This window comes from Nanorana parkeri, unplaced genomic scaffold, assembly GCF_000935625.1.
Source record: "Nanorana parkeri isolate BGI_ZX_2015 unplaced genomic scaffold, ASM93562v1 scaffold1098, whole genome shotgun sequence".
NCBI lineage: Eukaryota > Metazoa > Chordata > Amphibia > Anura > Dicroglossidae > Nanorana > Nanorana parkeri.
Window position 1 is genome coordinate 375,335 of NW_017307366.1, and position 10,360 is coordinate 385,694.

Consider the following 10,360-nt stretch of genomic DNA (forward strand, 5'->3'; position numbering starts at 1 on the left):
AACCCTGTCTTTGCACACATAGAGGTAGGCAGTGCATCTCCTGGGCCAGGGTCGTGTGCCACACAACAACTGCACCATTTAAATAAGACTTGTAAAACTGTGCAATACTTTTTTCCCCATTGACATTAATGAGTCTGTCGCATCTGCCATTGAAGATTCAACACTTTCGAGGTAGGTTCAGCCCTGCCCAGACATGTTCCCTGCAGGGGATACACAAATACAGCCTACTGCTCCATATCAGTGCCCCCTGGGATGCCAAGCAGGCCTTCACTAGGCTATCCAGCAGCCTTCAGTCATGACACACAGGTCAGCTGAATCCTTTCTCCACAGCAGAGGTTGTGAGTACCCCTCAGGGCTACACAATAGCGGATGACAGACACAAGGGAAATGGGACTAGGGGGGCAGGCCAGCACACACAGTGCAGAGAGCCATGAAGGAACTCACCAGGTTTCCCCTGGTAACTCTGCTTCTGGCACTTTAGACTTCAGTTTACACTCCTCAGTTGCCCTTAGGTCCAGCCAGGAGTCCATCTGGAAAACATCCTCTATTATTATTACCTCTGGTACCCCCGTTCCTCTTAGTTTTGTTTTTTCTAACTTCTCATCAACATTTTGGAGATGAGGGGTGGACCAGCCGGCTTCAGGGACGACCTATGAGGATTCAGTCGGACAGTGACTTAATCAACCATCAGGGCAACACAGTCACATGGCCTGAAAAGATGCTGCCTTGATTCTGTCCTGGGCTAAAAGGCATTTTATGGCTTTGTCTGCAGTCCACATTTGCAAAGTAGACAATTGGCAGGTAGATTTTCTCAGTCATCAGCACCTGGATGCAGGGGAATGGACTCTGCACCCCAAGGTGTTTCAAGACCACTGTCACTGTTGGAGAATACGAGATGTGGATCTTTGGCATCACACTTTAACAACAAGGTGGAAAGGGTCATGGCCCGGTCTAGGGATCCTCTGGCCTTCTTAGTGGACATGTAGTGACCCCATGGGATCAATTTTGTCTGATAGTAAGCCTTCCCTTCTGTACAGATTCTTTCTCTACTGCTCCACAGGTTTGAAATGGAGACCGTTTTGGTGATCCTTATGTCTGGGACTGGGAGTTTGTCTGACTTTTTGGATCTACACTTGTCCTTGAATAATGGTCATATCTCAGCCTTGGCTATTTTTTTTATGAGGCCTCTTGCTGCTCACTCTCTGGTGAAAGCTTCCAAGATGGAAGGAAGGTGGTTTCTTCCTTCCATCTTAATCAGGACATTGGCTTGTTTTTCTTTTTGCCCTGCTCCATAGCATCCCAAAAATATTTTTCTGCACGGTGTGGATGGGCTGCAGGCAGTGCAAGTATACCTTTCAGTCACTGTCTTTATACATCATATGGATAATCTCTTTGTCAAGCCTGAGGGCTCCCGCAAGGGGCGTCTTCCACCATTACTAGGTGGATTAGACAGGTCATCACTAAAACTTATGCCCTGAAATACAGGGTTTCTCTCTTTCCTGTTAATGCTCACTTGATTAGGTCTATCTGTGCCTCTTGAGCTTTTCAGTGTCAGGCGCCTCTTTCTCAGGTTTCCAAGGGTGCCAACTGGCCTTCAGTTCATTAGCTTGTTAAGCTTTGTCGAGATGGATGTTCAGGCCTCTGCTGATGCCAGTGTTGGCCATAAATGCTACAGGCTACTCTTTTTGTTCATGATTAGGTTCCCTTGTTGGTTCTTGTGAGCCTGTTGGTGTTCTTTGCTGTTTCCAACTAGGGATGCACCAATACTAGTATTATCAGTGCAGATACAGAGTATTTGGGTGAGTATTCGTACTCTCCTAAATGCTCCGATACTTACCCCCGATACCGGAACTTCCGGTCAGAGGGAAATTTTCTGTGACCGGCAGTACCGTGAGGGAACATGGAGTCGGCTTCCCGAGCAATCAAGAAGCCAGGTGGTGGGTAATGAAGCCGGTTTCCCGGCCAATCAGCATCGAGCTGGCCAAACAGCATAGAGTGAGCTTCCTAGCCAATCAGGAAGCCGAGTGGCATGTCATTACCCACCGCCTGGAAACTTGATTGCCCGGGAAGCCGGCTCCATGTTCCCTCGTGTGCTGGTCAGAGGAAATCTCCCAGCTTCCCGGCCAATCAGCATCGAGCTGGCCAAAGAGCATAGAGCGAGCTTCCCGGCCAATCGGGAAGCCGGGGTGGTATGTCATTACCCACCGCCAACTTCTTGATTGCCTGGGAAGCTGGCTCCATGTTCCCTCGCAGCGGTCAGAGGAAATCTCCCAGCTTCCTGGTCAGCCAGCATCAAGCTGGCTAAACAGTATGCAGCCGGCTTCCTGGGCAATCAAGAATCCGAACGGCAGGTAATGACACGACACCCAGCTTCCTGATTGGCTGGGAAGCTGGCTCCATGATAGCAGAAGTACTGGTATCTGCGAGTACCGAAAAATAAATATCGGTACTCGTGCTTGATACCAAAAAAAAACGGTATCGGTGCATCCCTATTTCTCTCCATTCAGTTGTGTTGCTTGGAGATGTCCTAGTGTCTATGATTAAAGGAACTTGTCCTGTACTGTATGGTTAAGAAAATAACATTTTTGAATTTCTTATAAAATCTACTTTATTAAACCCCATACAGGACAACCTCCTTTCTGCCCTGGCAATTTTCCTCTAATTACTTGCTACAAAACTGAGGATTGTTGGGGTGGGATGGGTTATTTGGGTTGTCCCACAATTCTGTGTGCCAGTGTCCAATCACCTGAAGGTGGCTGCATATAACCCAGTGACTTTGACCAAAAGGTGCCTCTGTCCTGTGCCATACTAAAAGATATGGATTTTTCAGGTAAGTTGGAAAAAAATGTTTCTTTGAGAATACAGATACAGAGATGAATTTGAGCTGTGTCGGATGAAGAAGCTGGTGGTTGACAGTATAATTTCTCTAAAGTCTGTTTCCCTGTTTTCTGGTCATCTACAGATTGACTTTCCTACCTCTGCTTTTGATGTGAAATTTTCAAAACCAGAAAGTGAGCCCTTCAGTGGCAAATTCAAGCTATCCAAATTACCAAAGAAAGATTTGAGTGAACTGCACGAGGCAATGCAAAAGGAGTCCTTATACTGGTGGGTTTATTGAAAAGCCGTTTAACCCCTTCATGACTGAGCTTCTTTTCACTTTCTGTTTGTAAATGACTGACACACTTTTGAATTTGTACTGTGTGATTCTTCCATGGCCGTAATATACTTTCTTAATAAATGCACCCACACATATTATATATTGTTTTTTAGAGGACAGATAGGGCTATATAATTATATCAAATATGTGTACCTAACGCCTCAGTTAGTTCAAATAAAATATAAAACAAATGAGGAAAAAACTTTTTTCACACGTTTTGATTATTATAATTTTTTAGAAATGTTGTATAATAATAGCTATATAATTATATCACAAATGTGTACCTAACCCCTCACTTAGTTTGAATAAAATACAACAATGAGGAAAAAAAATAGAATATATTTATATATAATTTTTATTTTCTTAATTTTTTTACACATGTTTTTTGTCAGTTTATATCAAGCAGTCACTATGACTGCTTGATAAATGTACTTTTTTAAATTTTTGGTTATTATTAGGCTGCTCCAAACATAGGAACAACTAATAATAACCTGAGACTGATCTTAGAGAATCAGCGGTTACCAGCATTACAGAACCGCAAATAACTGGTCATGTACAGTGTACGTGGCCAGTCATTTAGGCACGTTGTGATGGGATGTACAGGGTACGTCTCCCGTCATGAAGGAGTTAATCATTCTACTGTGCTGAAAATCTCCTATAAAACAACCTCTAATTTTTTTTCCAAACTGCTGACTTGCCAAGCCAATGTTATGAGTGTTAATGTTTCATCTCAGGATGCAGAGAAATAATGCATTGTTTGTGTATGTATGTGATCTTATTAGCCAATCACTTGTACTACTGTATCTAGGAGAATTAAAGAAGAACACCGAAATGCACATCACATTATATATTTAGATCCCTCTCAGTCAGGAAGGAAGCAAACTGCTGTGACCATTTATCATAAAAGTGCTTACGTTTTTAGCTGCCAGTGATGTCACATCCACCTATGTACAGACCAGTCCTTCCTGCAGCCAGGGGGCAGATCTAGGTAACCAGTGTGTGTCATATCCTGGCAGAGAAAGCAGACTACATCTCCCATGAGCCATTGCAAAATAGAGGAAGTGTGATGCGTGTATAGGCAGAGCTAAGGGTGGAGATGGGAAGATCTACAAAGCGCTGTATGCTCCAGTCACTTTAGTTTTTGTTTTGTTTTTCTGACTGCACATTATAGGTGTCATCCTACCTCCTCCTAACAGCATCTGGGCATCTGGTTGTGTGGAAAAGTGATGTCCAGTTCATGAAGGAATCTTTCTTTTGAATTGATTCTTTTCAGTGAACTGGATGAATCGATTCATCTGACTTAACCTAATTCATTTGAAAGGGTTCAGTCAGTTCAGTTGAATCAATAGGACAGCAACTCTGGTAATATGATCCCAGAGTGAGATCAGAGAGCATACAGTACACTGAGAATCAGAACTTACAACAGTTCTCAGTCAACTCTTCTTCCCCTCAGGTATCCACATTTAAGTTCTGCTCCACCCTGCCTAAACTGCTGTCTGTCTGTTGCAAATCCTGCTATGTATCCACATTTAATTTCAGCTCCACCCTGGCTAAACTGCGGTCTGTTGAAAATCCTGCTATGTCCTCCTGATCTGACCTACAGCCATATCTCTGATGCATATATTATTGATAGGAATCTCCCGATACCACTTTTTCAAGACCAAGTTCAAGTACTGTCCCTCATGTACTTGCCGATACCAATTACCGATACTTTTTCTTCAAGGGACATGTGGCATTTTTTCTAAAACAATACAGACTAATGATTTTAGGGCAGTTTCTCACCAGGGCTGCGTGCATTGGAGGTGACAGGTTCTCTTTAAGGTGACATTAGGGGTCTTTTAGACCTTTAGTGTAACCTTTCCACTTCACTGGGTTCAGCCGCTGAGGCAGCTGAATGTAAATACAGCAGGCAGTGGCTGGGAGTAATAGCCAGCCTGCTATTGGATATTTTAAATTGCAATAGCCAATAGCAGGCTGGCTATTGCACCCGCCCACTGCCTGCTGTCAATCAGCAAAGGAGGGAACTTAAGACAAAATTCTCCATCAGGTCCTCTCTGCTGATTGACAGCAGGCAGTGGGCGGGTGCAATAGCCAGCCTGCTATTGGCTATTGCAATTTAAAATATCCAATAGCAGGCTGGCTATTGTTACAAGTGTCCATTCCTTTTCCACTTGATGAAACTGTTTCCTTTTGGTTATATATCTCAAAGTGTCAGCTGTCCGTGCTCCTTATGTGTTTAATAATGCATTCAGCAGACGTACACAGAAGTTTTCTCTCTCAATTAAAGAAGGCAAGGTCCGTTCTGTGTGTAGTCAAGATTTACAACTTCTCTCCTGTCCTCCCCCGTGAACACACAGAACGAACCTTGTCTTCTTTCATTCAGGAGCAGCAGCAGCTAAGGTACAAGGGGGGGGGGAGGGGCAGAGTCACAGCCGTAGTCTCTTCTCCCCTCTCGTGCCGGCTACAGCATTCTGTGAAAGGGACACAGATCGCTGCAGCCAGCACCAGCAGGGAGAAGAGACTGTCCACACATAACACTTACCGCCCGTCAGAGCGGAGAGGGAGGCTGCATTTGGTGGAGAGGTATTCCGGGTGAGGGGCTATGTGGGTCAATGGCCAAAGCTATTTGAAAAACATTTAAAGGGCCGGTAGCGGCTCTATGTATCGGGGCATTTTCAGGAGAAGAGCATAACGGCTGCAGTAGAGCTCAATGTTTTTTCACTGACCCCTATGTTTTATAAAACAGGACTTTCCCGGCATCCCTTCAGATGCATCAGATGTACATGTGCCTGCCTAGCCCTGTATGATCAGTAAATGCTTCAGTGCGGGCCCAGAAGGCTGCACGGAGACATAGTGGGCAATCAGGTAGCAGGGGCGGGGCTTGTATTATCTGTGAGTATACTTCTGATTTTTTGTGTTGCAAAGTCCCGAATCCAGTGCGTTCCCATGTCCCGAGTCCAGTGTGTTCCCTATGTCCCAAGTCCAGTGTGTTCCTGAGTCCAGTGCGTTCCCTATGTCCCGAGCCCGGTGCGTTCCCTATGTCCCAAGTCCAGGGCGTTCCCGATGTCCCGAGTCCAGTGCATTCCCTATGTCCTGAGTCTGTACTGGCGGGAAGGCTCATAAAGAGAACCTGTCACTTCCGAATGCTATCACACAGGTGCTTGTTATCCCCTGTGTGATAGCAATAAAGTTAAGTGAAAAAAAGTAAAAAATAATAAAAGAAATTAAAATGGAAAAAAACTAATAAAAATGAAAAAAAAAAATAATACAAAAATGTTAAACCCCACCAGAGGCCCTGCACAGTCCACCAGTGACTCCGCACAACCCACCAGAGACTCTGCACAGCCCACCAGGCCACCTGATACCCCCCATAGCCCACCTGACACCCCCCATAGCCCACCTGAGACTCCGCACAGCCCACCTGAGACTCCACAAAGCCCACCTTAGTCTCCACACAGCCCACCTAAGACTCCCCTCAGCCCACCTGAGACTCCACTAGGCCACCTGAGACCCCCACAGTCTACCTTAGACTCCGCACAGCCCACCAGAGACCCCACCAGGCCACCTGAGACTCTGCACAGCCGACCTGAGACTCTGCACAGCCTACCTGAAACTCCACAAAGCCCACCTTAGACTCCACACAGCTCAACTGAGACTCCGCACAGCCCACCTAAGACTCTGCACAGCCCACCTGAGACCCCACTAGGCCACCTGAGACCCCCACAGTCAAGGAGCAGCATTTATTGTGATTTATTCAGCATTTAATTAAGCATTTATTGAGCATCAGCATCATGCTGATGATAGGTGCTTTAGCCATCCAGAAGAAAAACAAGAAGAGGAATAAAAACTGAAGGATGTGGACAAGAAGTGGGTCAAGAACCGTGAATAATTTCCTCACTTGGATTTACTACGTGAACTAAAGGAAAGCAATCCTAATGGTTTTCAGCTACTTACGAATGCCTGATGAATATTTTTTAGAAACTATTGAGTTATGTAACACCCCTGATACATAAGAAGGAATGAGGTAGCCTGTAACTGCAGAGCAGAGAGTGATTGCTATGCCATGGTTTCTAGGAACAGAAAGAAGTTTAGATGAAATCTTCAAATGGAATCTTGAAATTTGAAATCTTCAAATGTTTGTGCAATCATATACATATTTAAAACCGTTCCAATGAAGAACTTCATAAGAGAAGCAAACAAAAAAACTTTTTTTTAACTTTAATACTTTTTATTATTTTGATAATACAATACATAATAAACACTTTTACGTCCATAAATACATAATTAAAACAATACAAAAACAAACACTAATGCAATAAAGCCAAAAAAACAAATTATCATCGTACCATATTACCTAAATTAAATTTCTCCACAAAATACCAATAACAGATAAAGCAGACATTATTACCAAACTCCAAACTAAATTCAATCCACTTATCTCACATTTTACCATATTTATCCATGTTACCTCTATGTTTAACATGATTCCCCATTTAACCACTGTGGGAGGGGCTGCTGAGATCCACCTAAAGGCTATACTATGCCGAGCCACAAACAATCCCCTCATTACAGCCACCTTCATATAGTACTCCACCTTGAAAGATCCAAAAATACACAAAATACATATCAATGGATTATTAGAACTCCAAAAGCTATATTTATTATGTCCACTATTTCCTGCCAATATCGTTTCAACTTCGGGCATCTCCACAGCAGATGTATCAGCGAACTTGGCTCAAACCCACACTTTGGGCATTTAGAATCTTCCCTGAGTCCTATCCTATATAGGAATTCAAGGGTCCGGTATGTTCAATGTACAATATACAGCTGTGTTCATTTATGTGATGCAGACGGTGGAACTAATTGGATTGAAAGCAGCACCTCCCTCCAAAGGGTATCTTCTAGTGGCCCCTGATCCAGTTCCCAACCCACTTTACATTGGGGAGATTTATTCAAAGCCCCAGGCAATACATTTAAATACATTTATTAAATCAACCCTCTCGTCACAGTTGCATTAAGAAGTTTATCTATAACCATATTTACAATAATACAAAACCTCACGTAAGTGCATGCCTTAGTAGTAAATATTTGTAAAATTAAGCATTCGGTACTAAATAACTTGCTTGTAATTGTTGGAAAGAGCACAAGACACATTGCTCATATATTTGCACCAATTACTTAATCCCCATTTTCTTCCACATTCCAAATCCTTGGAGTTTGTTTACCTCATATAGTACCCCATTGTCCCATATTGGAGTGTATTTTGTAAATTCTGAAATATCCAATAACCCCTTAATTGATTTCCACATTTTACCAATTAATCTTATAGTGGGTAAAGTTGAAAACTCCTATAAATATAAAGTGGTCTCAAGGGCCATCTCTATTTTGAAACAAACCCCTTATCCTCTGCCCTGGTTGATTCCAACCCACCAAGTGTCCTAACTGTGGGGCCAAAAACATTATTCATGGATTTGGAAGTGCCAAACCCCCAGTTCCTTTAGGGTATTGCAAAGTTTCTAATTTTATCCGTGCTTGTTTCTTCTTCCATATCAACTCCCTAAACACTGTATTTATCCTCCTAAATATAGATTGAGAAATCCAACATGGAGAATTATACAGTATATAGGAAAGCTGAGGCATCCAAATCATTTAATGAGATTTAATCTACCAATCAGCGAAAGGGGGAGTGTGCACCATACATTGCATTGTTTCTGAAATTTCTGCAAAATTAATATTAAATTGTCTTCCAAATATGCCTCAACATTTACTCTAATCCTGACACCCAGATAAGAAAATGATTCAACTATTTGTATATGCTGAATTTGCATCGGCAATGGACAAGGAAGAGGATCAATCGGAAGTAACATGGATTTTTCCCAGTTCACACATAGCCCTGAGAACCTACCAAATTCCAGAAGTAAAGACATCACTTCTAGTAGAGAATGATTAGTGTCTGCTAAAAAAAAAACCAATGTATCATCCGCATATAATAGTATCTTATACCCTTCTTTACCCCGCTTAAATCCCACTATCTTATCTGATTTTATATTAAATCAACTAACGGTTCTGTCAGAATGTTTATACTGATAAAATAAACAGTTTTCTATTTATGAAAACAAGCAAGGATCTGTAATTAAGGAGATTCCCAACCTATTTCCACAAATCATAAAATAACTCGAGTTTGTTTATTTGTGCTAACCTGAAGACAAAATTAGTACAATGATGTGCAAAAATATATATATTAACTAAAATTTAGTGCAAAATAATAAACAAAAAAAATAACTGGTCATAAACACAGAATATGGATCTAAATTTCCATAATATTGATAACACATGTAATGGATAAAATACAACCACAGGATATTATTTCAAAATATCAATGTAACAAAACTAAGTAACTTCTGGAATGTAATTAATAGCTTATCATGAGCTCAGCAGAATGTGATAACAAAATGTGCAGATGTGACTTCTCCCAGCCAACAGATATTCACAAGCTCAAATTCTACTGCACATGAACAAACTTGTTATACTATTCACAGAACTGGCTAATTAGCCAAGAAATATATATTTTATTTATATCCACTATTTTTTTTTTTTTTAGGTATAAATCACAACCACACCATTGACTAGAAACTGAAATCAGCTTCAAGGAGATTATACATATATATGTATTTCTCCCAAGATTGAAAAAAACAAAACAATTCTTACTACAGCTAGAATTATTTCAATTCAATCTCGATTCTAGCATGACCCAAATGGTCTAGTCCAGTGGTGGCGAACCTTGGCACTCCAGCTATTTTGGAACTACAAGTCCCATGAGGCATTGCAAGTCTCCGACAGCCACAGACATAACTCCCAGCGGCAGATGCATGTTGGGATTTTTAGTTTTGGCACAGCTGGAGTGCCAAGGTTCGCCACCACTGGTCTAGTCAGATATATATGGCTAGTGAATTGCCTACAGATAAGTAGAAATTTTTACTTTACCAGAAATCTCAAAATCTTTTGTCTGAGAGATGTCGGCTTTGTGTCAGTGTAAAAACAAGAGATGGTCAGGTTCTCTTTAGTTCAGCTCCCCTGGTCAGCCCGTCAATCAGCTTCCTTTCTGTTGTCCTTTCTTTTTCATTCTCCCGCTCTTAACTTTCTCTCAACTTTTATCTCCCCAGAATGTAGGTGTGCATTTCTTATCTTCTTACTAATTGTGAT

At 42.0% G+C, this 10,360-nt stretch overlaps 1 protein-coding gene and 1 long non-coding RNA gene across 2 annotated transcripts in view; one reads left to right on the forward strand and one right to left on the reverse strand.

Moving 5' to 3' along the window:
• PIK3C2B (phosphatidylinositol-4-phosphate 3-kinase catalytic subunit type 2 beta) overlaps positions 1–10,360 on the forward strand; it is a 311,550-nt gene that overhangs the window by 105,583 nt on the left and 195,607 nt on the right. Inside the window, 1 exon segment of the mRNA XM_018567816.1 lies at positions 2,963–3,105. Coding sequence (XP_018423318.1) covers positions 2,963–3,105 — 143 coding nt within the window.
• LOC108796353 overlaps positions 4,386–10,360 on the reverse strand; it is a 25,092-nt gene continuing 19,117 nt past the window's right edge. The window contains exon 3 of the long non-coding RNA XR_001941794.1: positions 4,386–4,456. This is a non-coding gene — a long non-coding RNA (uncharacterized LOC108796353). The remainder of the gene's footprint in view (positions 4,457–10,360) is intronic.